At 33.2% G+C, this 24,114-nt stretch overlaps 2 protein-coding genes across 5 annotated transcripts in view; one reads left to right on the top strand and one right to left on the bottom strand.

The window, feature by feature from the left end:
* Positions 1 to 18,498, top strand: part of stet (stem cell tumor) — a 120,040-nt gene extending 101,542 nt beyond the window's left edge. Inside the window, exons 1-7 of one of the 2 annotated variants that reach the window (XM_068775611.1) lie at positions 464 to 690; positions 9,373 to 9,485; positions 10,270 to 10,387; positions 11,869 to 12,054; positions 14,874 to 15,146; positions 15,943 to 16,185; positions 16,960 to 18,498. In XM_068775611.1, the coding sequence (XP_068631712.1) occupies positions 9,373 to 9,485; positions 10,270 to 10,387; positions 11,869 to 12,054; positions 14,874 to 15,146; positions 15,943 to 16,182 (930 nt within the window). In that variant the 5' untranslated portion in view covers positions 464 to 690 and the 3' untranslated portion in view covers positions 16,183 to 16,185; positions 16,960 to 18,498. Of the gene's footprint in view, positions 1 to 463; positions 691 to 9,372; positions 9,486 to 10,269; positions 10,388 to 11,868; positions 12,055 to 14,873; positions 15,147 to 15,942; positions 16,186 to 16,959 lie in introns of those variants that run through there. The other variant, XM_068775610.1, reaches the window with a different exon arrangement.
* Positions 18,499 to 20,146: 1,648 nt separating this feature from the next.
* Positions 20,147 to 23,839, bottom strand: LOC137932178 (probable isoaspartyl peptidase/L-asparaginase CG7860). 3 transcript variants are annotated; one of them, XM_068775770.1, is made up of 8 exons: positions 23,609 to 23,835; positions 22,763 to 22,982; positions 21,905 to 22,094; positions 21,633 to 21,829; positions 21,364 to 21,477; positions 20,914 to 21,082; positions 20,676 to 20,777; positions 20,147 to 20,438 (listed from the first exon to the last, which is right to left on the bottom strand). In XM_068775770.1, the coding sequence occupies exons 1-8, from the start codon at positions 23,716 to 23,718 to the stop codon at positions 20,269 to 20,271; spliced, it is 1,272 nt and encodes a 423-aa protein (XP_068631871.1). In that variant the 5' UTR covers positions 23,719 to 23,835; the 3' UTR covers positions 20,147 to 20,268. The 3 variants fall into 3 exon arrangements, with proteins under 3 accessions (XP_068631871.1, XP_068631873.1, XP_068631872.1); XM_068775771.1 differs by having other exon boundaries at positions 20,389 to 20,452; positions 23,609 to 23,839; XM_068775772.1 differs by lacking the exon at positions 22,763 to 22,982 and having other exon boundaries at positions 23,571 to 23,700.
* Positions 23,840 to 24,114: the final 275 nt, after the last annotated feature.

Genomic DNA, 24,114 nt, shown 5'->3' with positions numbered 1-24,114 from the left:
TACGTGTGTTTTGTTTAATTTAGACATAAATCACATACAAACATAAATCTGTATTTCTACAACATTTTTTACCTCTAAAGAGTTGGCATTTAATTTTCATTCAATTTTGTTATCAAAATAATACAAATAGGAAGTAAGAATCATAACATAATAATAATAGTATAACTGAAACTAGTCAATAAACTAACCGTTTAATAAAGTATTGTGAATATTACACATTCAAGTCAAATGTTTATTGTTAGAAACACTAGTAATAATATTTATTCAAACAATGTTTGTATTTTTTGGTAAACAAATTTGCTAATTTTTTTCTGCAATAAAACAATCGAAGCACAGTGAGAGTCGGAACACAACCCTTAAAAAAAACAACAGTATTTATCCACCACTCCTAAATCATAAAAAATAGTCTAGCGTTCGACCCGACGAACACCAAACGAAATCCAAGCGGAGGTCACTAAACGTCAGTCTGTCAGGAGCGTTCGTGGAGGTAGCGCGTCGCTTCAGTTGAACAAACGACGTCGCACACGTTCGCGTAATAATATTGTGTAGTTAAAATAAATTATTAGTTATTAAAATCAAATGCTTATCTACCGAACTAATTCAGTGAATTACTAAGTGCAGTGATATTTAATACTGCAAAAAACTATTGATAGCTGAAGTGACATTTTCAAAACTTCGAAAAGATGTTGGGTAAGTATTTCAATATTTCGGCAATATAAGATAATCTCCGTTTCAATTTTAAAATGAAATAACATTTTTGTACTGTTTAAATTTTTAACATTTATCTATATCCAGGAAATTATCAATTGATCATCGGTAAACATAGTTATGTAAAATTTTTCTGTAACAAGTCGTAAAATCTGATTTAATCATTAACTTAGTTTTAAATCAAAGTAAGTAAATTTAACCTTTACACCATTGTCTTGTGTTTTCTGAATATTTACATATTTCTACGTCGATTTACAGATCGTTCTGAAACACTTTAATACGACGTTGGACCGACAAAATATAGTGATATTTATCGATAATTCTTAGGTTATTGGACAACTCGCAATTGAAGTCACTCAATATATTTTAATCTGCTAAAATATTGGTTAAATTGAACTGATAGACCTATTACATTTAAAAATTTTAAACATTAACGTTTAGTTTTTTTGGTTATGTAGTATATCTCGGAAATAGATATCAAAACCGTTGGTACATAAAATCGATTTTAAGCTTATAGATTGTGGATCGATGTCAAGTAGCTAATTCCTTTTAGTTGGAAATCACGAGCGTATATAATTGCCTGGGAAGCCGAAGCCTGATTTATGCTCTATTTTTTATGTGGATCGACCGCTAGTAACTTCACGGTATGACACCGCACTGATATGGATCTCACTAGCCGTCTAAATACAACTAAGTGAAACGAGACAATCCGACACGCGAAATCGTGTTGTTCGGATAATCGATGTAATTAAAAAACCAGGTATGAGGTAACCTGAAATCAAAAATTAAAGTAAATATGTTGTATATTAGATCTCATTAAATAATATTGAATGTTGTGTATAAAATTACGTGTTTCCTCATTTTTCGTTTCCATATCTGTCTCAAGAAAGTAACAAAATTATAATTTTAAAATGTCGGCCACTTTTGTCTATCATATTTTTTTTTATTTGAATGTGCACAAAAACACGCTAGAAGTTTAAGACATATGTAAAGGTAATAAAAATATATTTTCGTTTGCGCTGGACTATTATTCTACTCTGATTTGTAAGTGTAACTTTAATAAATAACAAATTACAATGAAGGACAATAGCAGGTGCCCTATTCCAGTACAAATTCAACCAAAAAAAAATTGGAATTTACGTTATGCAATACAATAATTAAATAATATATTGAAATTGGTCAATAAAAAACTCGTAGAAACATGTCGCGACAAGTAATCATACAGACGATGAGGCTATAATATTTATTGGGTAGCTCTCATTTTAAATTATATCTACAGGTAAATGAGTTTAACCTGAGAGTAGTCAAAACCTTTTTGCTACAAATCTCTGTGAAAAATCGTCAAGTTTTAAAACACTGACGGACTTACAATTCATTATGAAATAGCTTCGAGTAGAAAAGTAGTGTAAACACACGGTATTTTATTATAAGAGGCAGTTATCCTATCGACTTGTTTAATAAAACAATGTACAAATAACCTTAAAATGTTCGGGATAATTGTCAGTGTATAGTTTACTTGCAAATAAGAGATTTAGTACACCCAAAAAAGAAAACAGCGTTCTTTGAAACAAAAGATGGTTTACATCATTAGCCTCTCATTTTTGTTACTAGCTGCGAAGCCCTATAAATTAATAATCACATTAATTAATTATCACATAACCTGCGAATTACGCATCCGGCGGACCCTGACAGCATTAAACATTGAATATTAAAGATTTACTAGTGTACATTACAATTTATAGTAATTGTTATTGTAAGATTTTTAATTAAACAATTTTATTTAACTTTGAGAATTATGTTTCATAAAACCTATTTCAACACTAAATGAATGTACATAAAAAGTGCAGTTACGGACGTAATCGGCTAGCTTTTTATATTACTTAAAAAAGATTAAATTATAAATGTCGTAAAGTTGGCAGCATTGATAATCACAGAATATAAATTAATTAAGCAACAATCCTGAAAAATGTAAAATGCATAATAGGAGACTCCACGGTGATGTAACTTAAGACGCCCTCTATCAAAAGAATCCTACCACGTGTATTAATTTTGAATTTATTATATCCGTCGTTTTCTTTTAAATAAGTTAGTTTTTTAGAATCGTTTTTAGGGCTATATATCAGAACTTTATAATTCTGTTCCTTGATCAAAAATTTTTTGTTCCATATAAATATAGGTAAACAAATTACGCATCAAATCGTTTTTTTTCTTTTTTACAATTATTTCAAGTAGTTTAAGTAATAAGACAATAGATGTATATACGGTTTGTAGCAGTTATTCAGTCGTTTTCTTCAAAAAATACTTAGATATTTACACCTACTTTATACCCTATTTTGTTAATTATCCAGGTTCAATGCAATGTGTATTTTGTTACTGCTTCTACTTACAATTTTCGTGCAGTTCAGTTCCTTGGCCGAATTCTATTTTAAACGGAACTAGGATTGTAAATGCCACTTACCTGGCGATAAGAATGTATATGGATTAATTTCTGACATTTCTGCCTGTAATGAGATATTTAGTCACTATACTCACTATAACTACTGTGCATAATTTTGAAGGTTGGTCATATAAACTAATACTCCACTCTAATGTCTTTTTGAATTCAAGTCCCCAGATATTTTAACCTATTCTATATTTCCTGGGAATTACATGTGGCAATATCTACTACGTTTTGAATTTTTTGCATTGCTACTCTACCATAATTTTGTTTTGTAATCTTCGTTAAAACTAATCAAATTCTTTTTAATTATTATTAAGCCTAACTTTATTCAAGAAACATAAAACACAATGGCCTGATTTCATACGTGCGTAAATAAATATAACCATTATATGTCTATTTTGAATACCTTAAATTTAAACGTTAATAAGTCGGCTCTGAAAACAGTCCCTAATGTAAACAAAATTGGACTGAGACAAAAATGTCGCTTCTTCCCTTTGCAGAAATAGAATGACATTAATATAAAACGTAATTTTTGTTATATCATACAGCTATTGGAAGGGAAGTGATCTATTATTTTATTTATTTATTCCGATATTTATTACATTATACGAACATTAAAAAATAAATAAAGCCAATTATAAAGTACACGTCATTATGGAGTCAAAGAAAAATTACGAAAGTAGTCTTAAAAGAAGAAGAGGGGCAAAATGGATAGTGTTATTATATTAACAGTGTGTACAGTGTGTATTATGGTATTTACCTTTATACAAAAATTGTCGCCAGAAATTCGAAAAGAAAATATCTATTCAAGTCGGCAAGTTTTAACATCATAAGTAGTAAGCTACCACCGGCTCAGAATGCTAACCTGTAAAATGCGAGCCAGAAACTCAAAAGTAGTAGTAGTAGTAGTAAATAATTAATGTATACATTATAATATCAACCACGATATAATATAATATCAAGTGAATAAACAAACCAAATGCCACATGTCTGTAACAACTAAAAAAATCTTAAAAATTATAATATGATTTACATTTTATACCAAAAATCTTTTAATTTTAGGCTTAATACTATGAAAAACTAGGTCTAAGATTTGAGATTCTCAGGTCAGACGCTATTGTAAATGCGGTATAATCAGACCCAAATGTAAAAGAAATGTTTCCTCATTTATAGCATTCTTCTGCGTATAAAGACAAATTCCGTAATTCGCTTGCTTCCCGCTTGCAAAACGTATAGGTTACTTTCACGACATCGTAATAATGCAGAGTTGAGGAGATTAGAACATAATGGTGAGGAGGTGGGCGCGTGGGAACGCTCCCAGCGCTCACGTGCCGACCCATCGCGCCGTTACATTAAATCTAACATTAATATGCTTGATTTAGATAAACTCCGAGCCTAATGAAGACATTACTTACCCGAAAAAAATGTACCAATAGATTCGACCGTTGATAAACGAAACAAAGTAAAACTATATCAAGTTTTCGACGACTCGATTAATTATATACCGAACAAAATGTTATGGCCCGGTTAAAGAGATAAAAAAAATCGTATATTACGTCTCAATAATGGCTATGTTCACTTGTAAATATTTATAAGGCGCTGTTGAATAATATAAGTGAATGAACTATACAAGACATTCAATTATACTCCCATTCATAAATCGGCAATGATTCTATGCGGGCGTAGGTGTTGTTCATAAGTCACCGGACAATAAATCAGACGCGCATATAATTAAACGTTGAACATTTAAACTTATGTGAGATACGTGCATTTTTATAACAGAAGAAAATTATTGAAAATGCTATGTTTAAATTTGTCAACATTGCATTAACTTGACATTAAAATGAGCATCCTTTCTGCCGATAGACGCCCGCTGCAAGATATTGATATCCCCCAAAGATTGCCAGGATTACTGATATGCTGCCCGTATCCAGCGTCAACCGACCCAGAGCGACCTTAACTATGTCGTCCATCTATTGGAGGGCTTACCTACGTATGATATTTAATTATATTTTAGAACATTTGAAGTAAAGCTAATTCTGTTAGTCACGTGGATTGTTGCGTAAGTGTATTGAATAATGATAATGATAATAGTGCTTATTAAAATGTGCATTGCGTCGCGTAGGCTCGCGCCGAGTCGTTTGACGGGCGACGGCGCGGCATAGCGGCTAGTTAGTGGTTCCGGATACGTATCGGACGTGTCGGATGTCGGTGTGAGTCATGACGCCCACGTTAGCCCGCGCCCACGGAGGCCCATCGGCGCCCACTGGCGCCCACAGACCCGCGCGAATCCTCGAACCTCAAGCTTACTCTTTACCTAATAACGAAGCGCGCACAATTTTCTACTGCATTGTTTTCGATCATGATATAAAGTTTTCAAGTCCATTACACATGAATTTAATCATTAAAAATACTATTGGAATTGATTTAGAGTTAAATTGAAATCGAAACTTTTAAAACTGTTTTAACGTAGCATTTCAAATAATGTACAAAATAAGTATTGTATATTTTAAATTATTTTTTTGGAATGTTTTTTACTTTGAACCACCTGGTTTTTATTAAAAGAGCACATATGAGCCGACGGAGCGATTTCATTTTTAAATCTTATTTAATTTATGTTTGTTATAATAAATGCTTGAAAATAAGCCCTTAAATATACCCTGTAAATAATATATACATACATTTTTAATTTAAGATTGCGAATACGGCGTTTATTTAAAGTTAAATAACATATAAATAAAAATAAGTTTTCGAACTTGCGGAAAGGGGAGCACGTTTCGGGCTAACAATTTCTAACCTCTGTCAAATACCATATTTAACTGTTATTATTTACTAATACAATCCTTGCTAAGAATGAGACTAATGCTTCTGACCCGGCAATTAATTGTTAAAAACTATTTTAAATACAAAGTCGAATTAATAATTTTTCTGATTACATTAAACAAAATGCATTTCAATTACCGCTTTCACATGAAACGTAATAATATTTTGAATGCATTTATGAACAGAGATGAGCCCTTCAGTGCTGCAAAAGTACAGGAAACCCGATCCAAATGCACAGAGGGAGCCAGTTGTCCCCTGCACACCGTATTCTAAATTAGACTCAGACTTAGTTACAGCGTTACAGATTTAGCTGATGTCTGCGACGCGTCTAGGCTATTTGTATTTGGGTTTTGGCATTGGGCATTGGGCATTTTGCAGTCTCGTGGGAAACAGAGTTGAACGACTTTGGAGACAATGCGGTTGTCTGGTGCCATCTCCAAGCTCTCACCGCTCGCCCACCCACCGCTTCCACTATCTCCTATAGGAAACTGCATCGTTAATATTTATTACTGAACTAACAAATATATTTTTTGTCAATGGAAATAATTAAACAATATTTGATATATAGAATAGGCTTTGCTAAGCACTTTCCAAAAACTCATAATGTTAGTATAATGTACATTTAAACTTATATTTATACATTATTATCACATATAACATTATCCCAATTTTTCGTTCTTTTTTAAAATTTATTTCGATTTATAAACCTGATAATTAAATTACTAAGTCAACGTAAATTACAATGATTGCCATCCACTAAATACGAATAAAACTTAAGTGTTTTTAAATTTGATTAACTTTCTCTAAACATACTCCTGCCAGGTCGGGGATGTTAATTCTATCGAAAAGAACCTGTCAATACATTCGATAGTACTCATTTAACGCCAAATTAACATATGAAGTCATTAGTCTTCATTTTTCACGTGAAAATCGACATGATATTAATCAGAAGCATGTATTTATGTTTTGTCGTTATTGGCTTGCCGCTCAATATAATAAATTAGGAAAACTTATTTTAAAGTGATCACTTTATTTATTGATGAAGTATATTATAATAAACAACGATTACTTACAAAAGTAAATTTCTATTTTTTAAACTGCAACTTTTCTTTTATATTGATTTACATAATAAGAGTGATGTTATTATATTTTTCCTAGTACTTCTTCCATTTTTACTCTCCACGAAAACTTTCATCGCACCTTACCAAAATATAAAAAAATCAAATTTTGACACCGTTCTCGACTTTTGCGCTTAGCAACACATTTGGTGATTCATTTTTATTTATATCGATATTAATAGCATTTACGATACATATTTCAGTTCTCCTAAAATGCAAACTGTTTTTTGTTAGTATTTAAAAAGTTTTGAGAAAACCCTTGTAATTGATTGATTTTGAGACCTTGATACTTCCACTAACCTATATTCCAATGTTATAGCAAAACATGGATTTTATATTGCTATAGACTAAGTGATGTTGACAAACCTTCGTTATAGTTTGGAAATTAGGTTAAGTTTTTACTAACAAATCTATTACAAAGTTACACACCAGTTTAGTTCTATACATACTACAACTATTTTTTTTATATAAAGATCGCAAACAAAATTTCCATTGTTACATGCAAATACAAATCAATTAATTGAATAAAAATTCAAGAATAATTCGCATAAGCAACTAACCTGGTTAAAAAAATATTGAAAAAAAATTTGATCAATAATTTAAAATTGTTGTAAGTGACCTAACAAAAATAAATGTGTAGATGTTAATAACAGACGAAAACCTTTTATACAATGCTGAGAGAAGGAATTGTGTGCTTGATTTCTCATATTACTCGTGTACGTGGGTACAGTTCTTGCGGAACGATGTAATACAGTAATATGTACACTAGGCAGATTTCCAAGGGACGAACGGCGTCGGTGCCGGGGTCGATAGTTAGGCACGGACTGGAATCGAGCCAGCTAGCCCGCCGCAACACATTAATCCACCCTCGCAAAACGATATCAGCCGTATCAGTGAACTGCCTTGGTATCGGCGATTACAATAGAATTAAAAAAAAACCAGACGGTTTTAAATCACTGCGGATAACTCGGAAAGTTTGCGGCTTCGTTTAAGAAAAATTGATTGCCTTTCAATTTAATTTTTGGATTCAGACATCTTGCTTAACTAAAAGTCACAGCGCTCATTATGAAAATCTAATTTATGATTATGTTATTTAAATACAAAACTATCTTCATTATGATGTTAGCCGGTAGGCACTGCAAAGGCCTCCCACAAAGATAGACAAGATGACTTGTATTGCGCTAATAACATATAAACATTAAATGCAGTGTATTGCAGTAAATAAATTTCAACATTTAAAATTAACAGGATCATGTTCAATACGCTCTGAATTTGTACATACACTTCGTGATAAAGTACCCTCATCAAATTGTAATCGAAATCTTTGGCACTTTCTAAAAATAACGTCACGAAACATTTTTCGCGCGAATTCAATGTTTCGTGAACATTTGAATTTTAAATTGACGAAAAGAAACGCACAATGATGAATTACAAATTCCATTAAGGTTGAAATGTTACCTTCTATATTAGGTAAAATATACAAGTTACGTTCCTAACGTATAACTTCTCTACTGTGCTATCCATTTTTAATTAAAATATAAAGTATCGTAAATAATTATGATAAACAAAATTTTTTCATTGTGTTTTAGATATGCATTGAAGCTACTTAATTTTGGTACCTGTTTAATCATACCGGACATGTGTTTAAACCATACCGGTTATAGGTTTAAACCTAAAGCTTTTAAAAGCTAGAAAGGGGTGAATCTGTAGCTCAATTGCTGACAAACATTACTACTTTTTTCCAATAGCCTTGTATATAACAATTACGTAGACCGATTTCAGCCACAACCGACCGCATGTTCAATCTCCCTTTACTTTTATGATTAAATACATCACGTACTTAAACTATATCTTTTGCACTAGCTCTTGAAAACCGGCATTATATTTTTTTAGTTGTCGGTTTCCAAATGACAGAATTATGTAAATATTTACTTTAAAAATCGTATTCATAACTTATACATAAAATTTGCTGCTTGAAAATCCCGTGTAAATGAATTAAAATGTACACAAAATTTGTCATGCTTAATATATTTTATCATGAAAATTCATAAAATTTTGAAACATTCTTAATAGGGTTCTTTTAATGGATGGACATCATTTTTTAACATATTTTTTACTTATTATATTACTCCTGACGAAGACAAATACCAATACCTTTTCTCTGTTATAAAAATTGGTTGAGCGATTCTTTAATTATAAATTGTGTAAATAATTTAATGTACATAAAACTAAATAAAGATATGCATACTTAATCAAATGCCCAATTTTATCTTGTGCCTATAGATGAGCGGAAAACGAACACGCAGCTATAGATGCGCAGTGCACCACAGAGACCGAGAGGTCAGCTCCGAGAACGACTTCCATCTGCTTCTTGAAGACCCTACTTTTTTCGCCAGGTAAATATTACTGCACATTGATATTTTTTATTTACTTTCGGCAAATAACTACATAATATATATAAATATAAATAAAAAAGAATATCAGAGAAAGTATTTCAGCATCCAATATTTTAAAGTATATTCTAGAGTAACCAAAAATGTTCAGCAATCGAGTGTTGTAGTCCTAAGTTCTATCATTAATTGCCATTAATTTTTATTGATGTGATGGGACTAGATGATTAAACATAATCTGTCATGAAAATTTATTAAAAAGTTACATTCTAAAAAGTTTCTTATAGGACACAATCGAGTAAGCTATGGAATCTTATGTCATTTTCTAAATTACTCGTAATGGTTAGATTTCATATAAACAAATTTTTCGTGTAATACATCCAAAAATGTAATAACCAGTAAATATTTATAAATAAACAAAATCTGGAAGTATTTATTGCTTGATTTCAATGTTTCATTGTCATTAAATTATATTTTTTGTCCGGTTTCATGTCACGGTGACATGTGTTGTGGTTGTAACGATGAAATAGTTTAGAAAATCTCTCCAATACGAACAGTGAATCGTGAAAGTGAGTTAATTGAATACGATTTGTAATACAATCTTTCGAAAATCTTTTTGTTACAAATGTACAGTTGTTCCACCAATCTTACTATCGTACGTTACATATCTACACCAGAAAAAATTCGACCATCTAAGTGCTGATAACTTTTTTAATTCTGAAAAAAGTGTCATGTATCTGTCACCGTGCGTATGTACTTAATGTTAATAAGGTCCGTCTTACTTCGGTAGGATGGTTCATTTGGTTGCGATGGAGGTGCTCCCGGAGGAGAGGGACCGCAAGTACTACCAGGAACGATACACATGCTGTCCCCCGCCACTATTTATCATCTGTGTCACGCTTTTAGAGGTAAATATATTTAACTTTATTCATACACACAATTATAGTTTCTGCCAATTAAAAAGAGCCTTTGTTTTTATCCATCCGATGTCCTTGGAAAGTCTCAATTACAATCGTTACGCAAAAGCAGAAAACAATATCTCATTTCGTTATTTCTCGAGATAAAATTATGCTCGACAAAAAACCGGTAGACGATGATCATTTCAATAGTCCGCGAGGAAGGTGTTCGGAAAACAAATCTCTTACTTTCGCCATATTTCGCCGCCTGCTGAAAATCACGACCGCGGTGGATATTCATGACCTCTTTGGTTGCAAAGAACTGGCCGCTTGAGTCGCGCATCACTTTCTACGCGCCTAATGCCGCTGTTCGATCCCCGCTCCAGTTGCCTCGGTTAATTAAAAAGTGTAATTGTGGATTTCACATCGCTGCAAACGACCGGCTTTACGCGAATCACAACAAACGTTGCGCGGCTCCGAGCGCTCGCCACGCCGCCAACCATTACGTCGAGACGGTACTGACGACCAATGTCCGTATGAACGTAAATCACGCTGTCGATGGATTTTCCCTATATAACCCATGATAAATGTAAAACAAATAATCCCTATTTGTTTGGTAGTACCTTAATAATTATTAACAGGTGATAGAAATATACGGATCAAAATAAGTATTTTCTAATTTACAATTAATGTCTGTTAGTAGTGACGCTTATTCTATACGTAAGAGACATTCATTCGTCATGGTACAACAACATTGTTACTAAACAAATCATTCACCTATCATGACGCATTACATTATTGCTAAATGTCTGCGATCTTTAACGAACTGTGGAAAACCAGAGAAACCGACGTCTGGTCACCCGGAAATAATAATAATACGTGTATTAAATTTTTGGTCGCGTACGTGTATATAGGTTATCAAAATTACCGAAAAGACTACTAAAGAAATAAATTTCCAAATATTCCATTTGTATTAAACTTGAATAAGACAGCTAATTACGGCGGTTAGGTTCTTTAAAGTCACTACTGCTTAGAGATATGAAATATTCATATATATATAAATATTCCTAGTCAAGTTGCGTTAAAAATACAATGAATCATCATTGTCTAGTCTTGCTAAACCTCGTAACTCCCAAAGTGTGGTTTCAATTGAACATTGATATTGACTTTCTAATTATCTAGCCCTAGGACTTTTTTATCTCTTCTTCTTCTAACTCTAGAAAGTTGTGAGTTTATAATTTCTGGTATCTCTTCCCCTCAGCCTTGCCTGGGAAAATCGTAATTTATTTTTAATTCATCAAAAATATAGTTCAAATTATATTTTATAATTTTGTCGTGTCAAAATAATACCAAAATTTTTGTTAACATTACCAAAATGGACTCTGTTTTTAATTTTTGGGGCAATTTTTCGATATTTGTTCTTTTGTAGGCACTTGTAGCACAAAAACAACCCTGCATACGCGTATGATGTAATATCACAGCATATGTTACAGCTGGGCGTGTTCGCGTGGTACGCGTGTGGGTCAGGCGGCGTAGCGGCAGCGGCCGGCCCCGTGCCGGTGGACTCACCGCTGGTATACCGGCCCGACCGGCGTCGCGAACTCTGGCGCTTCCTCACCTACAGCGTGGTACACGCGGGCTGGCTGCATCTCGCCTTCAATCTCCTCGTGCAACTTGCGGTAAGACACACACTTTAGCAGGTAACAGCTGGGCCGGGCACTTACGAAATATCTGATATAAAAAGATCCTCTCAAGTTAGTCATACAAAACTCAACAAAAGAATAAAATTAAAGAAACTAGCTCTCAGCAAAGTCATTGCTACAATATTATCAAAATACCATAATTTGATTCGCGTAATGTCTTCTATTGATATCTAGGAAACGTATGAATAAATAAGTAAACTAACACTTGCATATATACATGTAAATTATATATGCTGCATGGAAGCATGAATGGAGATAATATATTTTTGGTGTTATAGAAAAGTATTGTTGTCTTGCTCTTGGTACCAACGATGGTCGATTTTGCGTAAATATTCTGCAGCCAAAGGTACCCGAGTAGAGTTGGAACTATGACAAATGATTAACAAAGTAGTGTTCAAACGTTTAGTTCATTAATCACTCGTTAGTAAGCCGCTGGTGACGTTTGTTGACTTCAGTTAACTGTTCCACTCGGTCAACGCGTTTACTCTAGTGTTCGTGGTTGTACAGGAAAAGTAAAATTATAATTATAATGTCATTAAGTTTATTATGTCCACTCAAATAAAATATAACACGTTAAATTAAAACTACCACAAATTTCAATGTACTGAACTATAAGAATTTTCGCCTTATCGAGTTGCCACGCGTAAAGGTCTCCTTTTTTAAATTGCGGCTTTTATAAATTCTGCTTTATTAAAGCACGAGACTGGCTGTTATAAATAAAAAGAACATACGAGGACAACTGTATAAAAGATATATTTCCTATCCCATACAAACCGCAGATTAATTTTAAACAACTATCTCTATTAAACATTTGACGTTCAATCCAAATCATAAAGAAAAGTGTTACGAAGTAAAACGTTAAAATGACAATTTTAACGCATTATTACTTAAGTTTAGCGGTGTACAAAATGGAGCACTTTTTTTAATAATCATCGTCTATTATTAAAACATTGAACCAATTCATAAAGTCATCAAACCATTTAATTATTTCTTTTTTTGTATTGGACAGCGACAAACCAAAATAACCTTTGACAGTACGAAGTCGCTTGGGGCAGCTAAAATGCTACATTTGATCGTGAAGTTATGTGTAACATTTTAACTGCCCTTTTTTGAGGTATTTTTTATTAAAAAAGTGCCTGATTTTTAACTGAAAGTTCTTGTAAACTAGTGCGTAAATGACGGATTTCGTTTCATCACATTTATTACGCGAGTTTATTTGTTATGCGTCGAGCGGTACAGTTAATGATCGGCAACCTTGTGGAGTAAATATTTTTTACATCGATAAATCTCGATCGATATAGCAGTAAACGTACGCGGTCACACGCATGAATATCGTTAGACCGGAACGCGGCGGGCGCGGGGCAGGCGTCGGAAACGGAAAGTAAAAATTCAACTAGCATTCGATAGCAACATTAAACGAAACGAAATTGAAATCAGCACGTTGAATTCAGCTACTTTTGCACAACATACGGTTATAATTTTATAGGATGTCCCCCAAATTAGCAAAGATTTTTACGCCATTTTCGCAATTGCAGCAACCGAGAATTTAGAATTAGTTAAAGTGGAACGTTGTACTAAACAATACGTTTTCGTTATTGAATAAAAAAATATGCTCAAAATAGTTTAGTTAACTGTAAAAAGACTAATTGAAAAAATCAAGTAACACAATCAACACAATACATCTGTCAAATTGTACTTTTTTACTTTGTTTAATACATTTATTGCAAAAATAACAAAATTCTAGGCATGCATTATCTTTGGGACACTCTATATACGTCGGACGTCGCGGTAGTGTAACGTTTTGTGTGCACCCATCTGCGAAGTCGTACCGTTCCGTGCGATGACGCTCTTATCCGTTTCAACCTGTATGCATGCCATGTGACTTACTAAAGAATATATGTGAAAGTGGTGATCATTTTATTCTGTCTACGAATGATTTTTATAAAATCCAATACCATTTCATTACTATAAAATAAACACTTTTACTTCAATTTTGAATGTCAAGTCTGCGTGTCGCACAACGTAATAATGTCGCTATGTCTTTGTTTGGGACCCAAAAGCTGAAATAAAGAGACATGCTAAACTAATATTTATATATTGTTTTTAGATAAAATTTTTATTATTATAATTTACTCGTATTTCCAAAATACGTCCGTTCATAATCCTTAATAACGAGATACCAACATAAACAAAATCATAAGCTATTTTCTGTTTATGGCCATAAAGGGTTGCTGTAAGCTTTACCTAGTTAAGAGGCCGTTAATTCAAAACATATTGAGGTAAATTTGAAAACTCAGAAAACTCAATTTTTAAATTTTACATCAATTGTTTACTTCATTTGTAGATTATCACAAATAAATAAAGGCTTATAAAAAACTTTATAGTAATAGAGTAACGTTGTTCTTAGGATCCGGTGATTATTATTAATTTAAATAAAAATGTAGCGACTGACACTGACACTATTAATAATATTTATACGTATGTAAACAATTGAAAACGATTACAAAAGCGTGCGCGAAATTAAAAAGACTAAAACACAATATAAAGCGTAAATAAATCGACATATGTTTCTGTTTTGTAGCAAATTTCATTCTGAATTCAAAATTTTTTTTAACAATTTTTTTTTTAATTATACTTGGATTAAGCTTTATGGAGGATGTTTCTTCTTTGAGGTCGCTACAGAAAGATGTAAAGCAGATAACAGTTCCAAAATTGATTTCAACAAGACTTTATATGAATAACTAATCGCAAAGAATTTGGTTTACACAAACGTCATCATTTTTCGCATATTTCAGGTGGGATTGCCTTTAGAGATGGTGCACGGAGCTCTACGATGCGGCGCTGTGTACCTCGCGGGCGTGCTGGGAGGGTCGTTGGCTGCGTCCGTGCTGGACCCGGACGTGTGCCTGGCGGGGGCTTCGGGCGGCGTGTACGCGCTGCTAGCAGCACATCTTGCTAATGCATTACTCAACTTCCACGCGATGCGATACGGTGCCGTACGCCTCGTGGCGGCGCTGGCAGTCGCCTCTTGTGACGTCGGCTTCGCGGTGCACGCTAGATATACTAAGGTGAGCCCACCCTCGACATCGTCATAATTTACGAAAAAAATTGGTTATAGTTACCCAGCGAAACTAAATGTCCACGAGCACAAGATATTTGTCACTTAAGTCACAAAACAATTTGGCGGCCTTTTAATTTGTTTAAATCGTCTTTGACGTGACAAACTGATTAATAACAGGAAAAAAATTAAAAATTGACGGTAAAGTGTAACTGTCCAGTTTTTTGTCAGGCTCCTCTCGATCAAGATTCCGAACTTTGCAGTGATATATGATAAAATTTGGCCCATAATATTATTTATACCAATCAGAGAGCAATATGTTAGTTCGGATTCGTTTCGGGATCAAATGAAGAGATCCGCAAAAGAGCCAAGGTCACGGACGTTAGTTAAACAATTGCTAGTCGAAGTGGCAGTGGGCGGTACATATCGCTCATGCAAACGACAGCCATTATGGTCATAAGTAGCGATTATAAGCCGGTAGACGCGGCGTGGGTGGGGTCCCCATTAAGTGGACTGACGACATGGTCAAGGTCGCAGGCAGCGCAAGACGGCTCGCTGCTGCGATCTTTGGAGGAGTCCTATGCCTTGCCAATAGACGTGTATCGGCTGTGATAATGGTGAACACTATGTATAAATAAATGTTTAAATGAACATTATAACAATGCTTTGATTTTTGAAAATGCTTAACAAAGTTTTATGGTGTCATGTAATGGCACCTGCCAATGGCGTCGATAGAGTACTAGTAAGGATTTGGTTTAAGCTTGGCCACGAGAAACACTGTTTACTAGTTTACTATATGTTTGTAGGAGGCGCCACCGGTGTCTTACGCGGCGCACGTGGCGGGCGCGCTGGCCGGGTTAACGATCGGGCTGTTAGTGCTGAAGCACGCGCAGCAGCGGCTGTGGGAGCGGCTGCTGTGGTGGGCAGCACTGGGCGCGTACGCGGCGTGCACGCTATTCGCGGTGCTGCACAACGTGCTGGCCGCGCCCGCCGCCGACCTGCATTACCTGCCGCCCGACCCGGCACCCCCAGACGCGGGCTTCTGATTTGTGAGTACCCGCACTGAAATCTCACGTACATCACTCACAATAACATTTACAGGAACTTAAAATGAGTGAATTTATAGCTCACTTGTTAGCAAAAACCTTCACAGCTTCACCCTATGTATACATGCATGTGTAATATACAGGGGTGACTGGTCACCGGTATATAAATATCAGCCAATCATATCAGCCGTGAATGCAATGAATTTATAAACCCCGAATGGAAATGCTAATCACATATAATGGTGAGCGCAAGTAAATGATGGCACTGGATGGCTCTAAGATGGAATCTGATACCTCCGATTCACAAGTTTTTTTTTATACATTTTGTTTACAGTCATTATTTCAGCCATAACACATCCTAGCATTTCTTTATGTAAGAGATTCAAAAGCCGGAAAACTTGTGGTTTAAAATGGACATAATATAATTCAATCCAAAATTATAATCTATTCAAGGACCCATTTTTTAAATGTAAATTTCTAAACGCAAAAAAATGATTAAAAATTAGGCTAGGTTAAAGTTCTCTAGATTATCTTTGTTAAACATGTTCAATAGTTCTCAAATTCACCATTGGTAAAACTTTCATTGAATAAATAATTAATGTGTTCGAATTGACAAATTGAAGTGAGCTAGTAGTCTCTGGAAGAGTCTTATGTCCAGCAGTGGATGTTTTACGGCAAAAATGGTGATGATGATGATGATAATGTGTTCAGCGTTAATTCCTGCATTTGAATTTTAGCTGAGACTTAAGTATGTTCATAGATGAATTGTTTTTTCAGCATGCTGATTCTAAAACCATTGGACCAGTACGCGGATGAACGCTGCACTCACATGATCCGAGCATCGCGCGTATTGTTGCTGCGCTTCTCTTGCGTTGATGTCAAACCGCTACACATTTCCATACCAACAGTAAAGCTTGATAAAGTTATTGTTATGTTAACAAACCTTTGTAACAATTTAGGAAAAAATGAACTTCTATAGCAAGCCGTGGTCTAGCGTTCGCACGATTAGCTTTATTTTGTCGAATTGGTTTTTAATGTTAGTATTATATATTTTTTACCTATCATCGAACCGCGCCAACAATACGTGCAGTGTTAAAAACAGGCTTTGATATTATCTAGACAGCTATTATAGCAAATATATCCATAAACGTAAGTGTATTATGAATGATATAAGTTTTGTGAATTTTTCGATAAAATTCGAACTCTTTTTTTTATTGTTTTTAACAATTTTTGTGTTTTTTAACAATTACTGGATCTGTTTTGGTATAGCTGATATCATTCAATTTACACGACGAATTGAATCAAAGCCCAGTTTGCGAACCCAGCGTGACCGACTCGCAACACGCCTAGTCAATTTACCTTAGTGTGATACGCATAAGTAGTGTTATGATTGCAGGAGGTCTTTAAACCGCCCAGTACATTGTCATGTCGCACTGAAAAAATATTTTTTTAACCACCATAAGATTGTCTCCTCCGATAATCAAAATGGTGACGTTTGTTTTATTCTCTCGCTGCCTCCTTGCGATACTTAATTGTTAAGTAGTCTTAATTGTAATTAATAGGTGAACTATTTTTGTACCAACAATCTGCGTCCGTAGAGTTTAGGTTTGAAGGCGTTACCGACTATACGTTTCCGTGTGGACGAACAAACTAAATGCCGTGATACATTTTAATACGCGCGCGAATATTTCCTTCGTAAATGAATAGACGTTGCATTTAGTCGGAAGTCGACGTTGTTATGCCCAGCACACCAAAGATTAGAAATAAAGAAGTCGTCCATACTTAAAACATAACGAAAATCTTTCAAACCATTGTTCGATGTAGTTTCCATAAACGGTTTTATTCAAGTTTTGCTCAGAATAACTTTATAATAAATACGCTTCACTGATTTTTAATTCAAGTATTATTAATTAAGTAATACGTTGTGCGAATTGCTCAATTGCAAACATTAATCTGATGAATGATTATGCTCAATGGTGAGTTTTTGTTTTGGGGATCAACTGATTATTTATTGTATTGTTTAAACTGTAAAGTGAATACGTCCACGCCCAGAAGACAGCACGCTCATTACCTATTACGTTTTTAGGTATTTTAATGTTTTAGTGAAATATCTTTCTACTCATTAGTAAATAGATTATAATGTGCCTGATTCCTATTACTGTAAATTTCATTTATATACTTTAAACGTAATCAAATAATGTCAGGAACCGACTGAATTTTTGTATAAATTATTATTACAGAGTGTTTTCATTTAATTTATTTTAAAATTATTTTAAGTGTGAATCAAAATAATAATAATTATGTGATTGTAAAGAAAATAAGAATGATTATGATTAAAATAATTACAAATATAATGCATTTTAAATTAATTCCTTCCCTATATTTTTCTTCAAATAATTTTTAAAAAATTAAAAAGCGGAATTTCATTTTGGGAAAATAATATGGCTGAAAGGTTGCCGGACTTTCTTCCGCAACTTCTCCCAGGCGATCATACTTTCTGAAGTGGAAGTGGTAGTAATGTAAGGCTTGTTATATCAACCGACCAACGGAGAATCGAGCCTCTAAGGTGTTCTTCAGTCTGATTGCTATCCAATGACAGCCCAAACCGAGGTTTCTTGCGCCTGGTCACTCCACGGAGCGTTCCGCCTTATTGATTTAAAAAGCTCAGCTACCTCAAAAATCTGTAATACAATAGAATGCAGTGACCTGAGCCAAGCGTCCTTATAATAGCAGCCTACCGAGCTGAACATCAGAAACTAAGTGGAACGCCAAGTTGACATCTTGCATACACTTGCGGCCAATTAGCCCAAGGAACGGTCGCCCAAGTAACTGAAAAGCTCGTCGACCTGCCCTGTCCTGTAAGCTGTAGTCTCTCTCGATTGAATTAATATATAAAATACCAGGACGACAATCTAAATAAAAGTATATAATGAGATAACTATTTTACAAACAGCACAAATTATGCGTGGAACTTAAAGTAAGGTAATATTCGCAGAACGCTCGAGCCGAAGCTCCTGAAGGGGTCCACGATCTCAATTTCTCAATTGATTTAGGTCAGACGGCTCGAGCCTAATGAAAATATAGGTGATATAAAACCATACGTCAAATAAATGGTATTTTCTAAGAATATTCTCTAAGAATTCCCAATTAATGAAGATTATATTTTTTTTGTTATTAATCCCAGTCTTAGACATGATGATTATCATGTCAGCAAACATCACAACAATTTATGTCCCGTGGTTGCAGTATGAGCAGGTTAAGTGAAAAATATTCACGATTGGTGGCTAACACCTTCTCCCGAATATAATTAAAATAAAAAAATGTGCTATCCAAAATGGCAAATTCTACATGTAAAGAAAGCCAAAAAAACTCTCATCAGTGATCAAAATAAACGCATCAGGAAACTAAATATTTAATTGGACTTAATCTTTCACAATTCTTGGCTATTATAAATTTAAAATGCAATAGATGGTTCGTGTTTCGTTTTATTATTATTTGAGCCGTTTTCTTGAAATGGCGAAGAGCGTTCGGTCCGCAAAGGGTTAAAAGTATAAATTTTGTAAATCGCACTAAAAAATTATTACATTATAAATTTAAATCAATTCAATATTTAAAGTAGACAAAATTTGAATTTTAAAATAAAATAAAGAAGATTTTGAATCATCAAATAAAAGGAATTTTGAAAGCTCACCAAAATGCTTTATAATACGAAATAGGCATTTACATTTTTTCATTTGTGTATTAGAACTTGTTGACACGGCGAACTTAGTTCCGTCGAAGAGATAATAAATGAATGAGTAAATTTCGGAATTTTAAATTAACTCGAAATTTTTAAGTTTATTTTTGTTAAGATAGTAAATATAAACAAAATATTAATTAAAATTTTCAAATATTTATTAACTTATTCGGAATTTAAAGATATGAATAACGATATATAAAAAATAAAATAATTTTATACGTTTATTGGTAAAACAGTCTTACATTTTCTTAATTAATTTTTGAAAACACTTTGCGGTATAATCTTTATAATCTATAATATAAAAGTAATAATGTTTACATATATATATCAACAAGATAACATAAATATCAATTTTTATAATTTTCCTCAAGGACTTCATCATGTTCAATACCATAAAACAATTTTTTATCTTTAATGTAAGCCCAAGACATTCTTTTAGAAGAAAAATATACACCCACATCGCCATCCTTGGATAAAGTAATTGCACCACCGGTGTACTTCAAACGGGATGTCATTCCTGCAATTTAACAACTTACATGGCGTAATTATATTATAAAATTGAACAACTGAAAAATGTAGGTCAGTAATTCTGCACAAAGAAAATTAATAATAAATCAGTGACAACCATATTGAACCTTGAAAAGAACAGTTGTTTTCATAAATTTTGCCTAAATTTTGTGAATTAGGAAAATATTACTGCGCTACATTTATTAAAACATAAAATTGCCAAGAGTCAGGGGGTTACATATTTTACCTGTTACAGCATCTTTTGTTGCTTTACTTGCACTATCTCCATCTTCCATTAGTTTAATAATTGTATGTGCCAAACAATACTTCAATATTGATTCCCCATGTCCTAGAGCAAAATTAAGCAAATTGTTCTCAAATACTTGATTTAACATGCGTCAAATGATCATTTACTAAATCAAAAAGTAGTATAAAGGAAAACTATTAATGGAAAAAAGATGATAAATTAATCTTAAGGATAATACCTGTTGTAGAAACACCACCAACATTGTCATCTGCATAGGTTCCACTTCCAATCTGTGGTGTGTCCCCTATACGACCTACAGCTTTCCCAGTCATTCCACCTGTACTTGTAGCTACTGCAACATGGCCATTTGCATCAATTGCAACTGCTCCTACCGTACCAACACCACCCTAATGAAAGCCAATGAAAGGAAAAAAAAGATTAAAAAACAATAAACACGTAAATAATAAGTGCAACATTATAGTAATAAACATCAATAATAATTGTTAATTGTTAGAATGTAAAGTAACATAATTAAAAAAATAATCAACCTCACATTTCAGCCATAGTACTTCAAATTGCTGAATATAGGCATGCTCCATATATTTTTAATAAGACCGGTAGGAAGTGTGCATCCTGCATCATTCAACAATCTACCACACCTGAAAAAAATATTTTTTTGGCATCTTACCTCTGCCAGACCAGTTTCCGTTTCTCCAAATTCACCACCTTGCTCCAAAAACTTTTTTAATGCTGCTATTGCATTATCACTAATAAGTGATTGTGGAGGTACTGTGGGAAAGCCCTGAAATAATTAAAATAATTTTACAACCTTTAGAATACACATATAATTAAAACTGTTACTTGCTTATATGTACTATATTGCATATTTAATATTTTTGTCATGCATATATTATAATCAACAATGTAATTAGAAATAATGTTTATTATAACAATAACCTTCTCCAGAGCAAATTCTCTTGCACCTGCACCACCTAAGAAGGAATGTGGCGAATCTGTAAGAACTTTACGAGCAATGCTAATGGGATGAAGAAAATCTTTTATTAAAGTAACTGCACCAACATCCAAGTTTTTCCCACACATTATACTGGCTTCCATTTCTACTTCTTCATCTAAATTCAATACTGAGCCATACCCTGAAACAATTTTTTTTAATTAAATCTGTATTAACAGTTTATTTAATTTTAATTCTTCCTGGTATTAACTTTAACCTGCATTAAAGTTTTCATCTTCCTCCATGGACTTAACTGCTGCTTCCACAGCATCCAAGGCACTACCATTTTGCAACAGCAACTTGTAACCCTCTCTTACTGCTAGTCTCACACCATCTAATTTACCTTGGACCCGACTTTGAGGTATATTACCAGCTCCACCGTGAACAATTAATATTGGTTTCATACCCTGCAATATGTTTAACATATTAGAGGAAATAACTTGACTTAGAAAACAAAATAATTATTAAACACAAGTAGAAAGTATGCATAAAATCATTTAATATCTTTTTAGAACTGATTAGGACACAATATAGCTTGCACTCTAGATAATATCGATTTATGTAGTGTTTTGTGACAAAAGTTAAGTACACAGTAGAATATAATTATTAATTTCGTTTTAAATCTCTTTGTTCATTAACATCATGATGTTTCCTAAACATTTATTTAATTAATATAGTAAATAACTGACCATGTCAACAGAACATTTATTTCGTTCTATTATAATTAATCAACTCATATGACTAAATAAATCGCTTTACAATAATTTCACAACAAAGTAACTCAAAAGAGAACAATGATAACTATTAAAAATGACAGTAGATAACATGCAACATACACAAGCGCCACTGTGGAATAGCAATGAAACTATAACGAGTGGCAAATTTCAAAAGTAGAAATATCAAAAAATTAAAGTCAATTTGCATGCAACAAATTCTATAACTGCATGCAGTGTTAAAATTTGACTTTTACATATTGCTTCAAAGTGTTAAGGCCATATCAAATTCAATTTTTAGAAACTAACTTAAGCCGCCAATTTGAATTTATGCTTGAGATTGTGTACAAAATTCTTATTACCTGGTACACCTCATTTTCTTGTTCATCACTCGATAGTGGCGGTGACTCTATTATATCAGGCACAGCAAATATGCTCAATTTCAATCTATTACTATCATAAAATTGAGATGTAGTGAAATGTCTACCACATAAAACTTTGTGTGAAACATGGAGTGACTTTAATGACTCAAAAGAAGTCCAATCATGAGCTGGCCAACAATATTTGGCCCAACGTTGGGCTCTGAAATTATTTTATAACAATTGATTAAAACTTTAACATGGGCTTATGCTTATTACAAAATCTACCATCATCCTTCCAATCTTTCACTAACAACATTAATTTTAAAATGTGCTACTACATACAATAATGTACTATAAATTTGACTTGATGTTTTACTGTTCAAAATAACCCTCTTTGTTTTATATAAAACAATAAATTGAATAATCATTTCATTGATTTTAGATTTGTTTTTAAATCAATGACTTCCATTACCAATAAATGCATACTACAATTATAATAAGTCAGTGCTTTAAGGTCATAATGCTTTAGTAAAATCATTTACTTGAAACAAAGTTAGTTTCTACTTGTATTAATCCTACACAGCTTATCAGAGTTTATAAATTTTTGCACAAACAAAGATTACATGAGAAAATAAAACCCAGGCTGCCCCATTATTCCTAGCGAATAGTTATTTATATAGAGTAAATCATGGTTAACTAAGTCAGAAGTTACAGGGCTTTGCAACATATTATACCAACAACTGACTGAATAGTACAAGTGTAATTATAAAAAAGTATAAATAAGGTTGTGAAGAGTCCGTATACTAACCATATAACACATAAAACACTTGGAATCCTCTAACTTACTTAATAACTGTTTGCCTTCCTGGCTTAGGAAACCTATGATAAGTCACCGTCATATCTTCAGCACGAGTTATGCCACACTTTGCACATTTTCTGTTGTTATTGACTGACATTTTGTGATAACAAATTCACTAAACTTAAAACCTATCGTTACCAAATAAACCGAAAAACTTCCTGTGATACAGGTAATAACTAAATCTAAAAACGTGTTTTTGTGATACAGTAACTAATTATTTATAAGAAATAAAAACAAACCGAATTCAAAATTATAAAATTATTTTTCTTGTTGCTGATGTTTTATTAAGAAATAGTGGCTATAAAAATATTTCAAAAGTTGCACAAGTGACAACTGTCGCAAGTGCCAGCCCTGTTTACCAGTTTTTAATCTTACTATAATTTTTCAATATGGTATACTATAGCAACATATAAATTTCACAAGAATTGTGCAGCCAATTTTTTTTTTCTTAATAAGGTAACTGGCTCTTGTATGACTTAAGTCAGTCTACATT

This window comes from Battus philenor, unplaced genomic scaffold (genome assembly GCF_028537555.1).
Source record: "Battus philenor isolate CCGP_79_NKW_IND1 unplaced genomic scaffold, ilBatPhil1.0.hap1 SCAF_9, whole genome shotgun sequence".
NCBI classification, from domain to species: domain Eukaryota; kingdom Metazoa; phylum Arthropoda; class Insecta; order Lepidoptera; family Papilionidae; genus Battus; species Battus philenor.
Note: the sequence above shows the minus strand (reverse complement) of the source record. Positions and strands in the feature narration are given on the sequence as shown.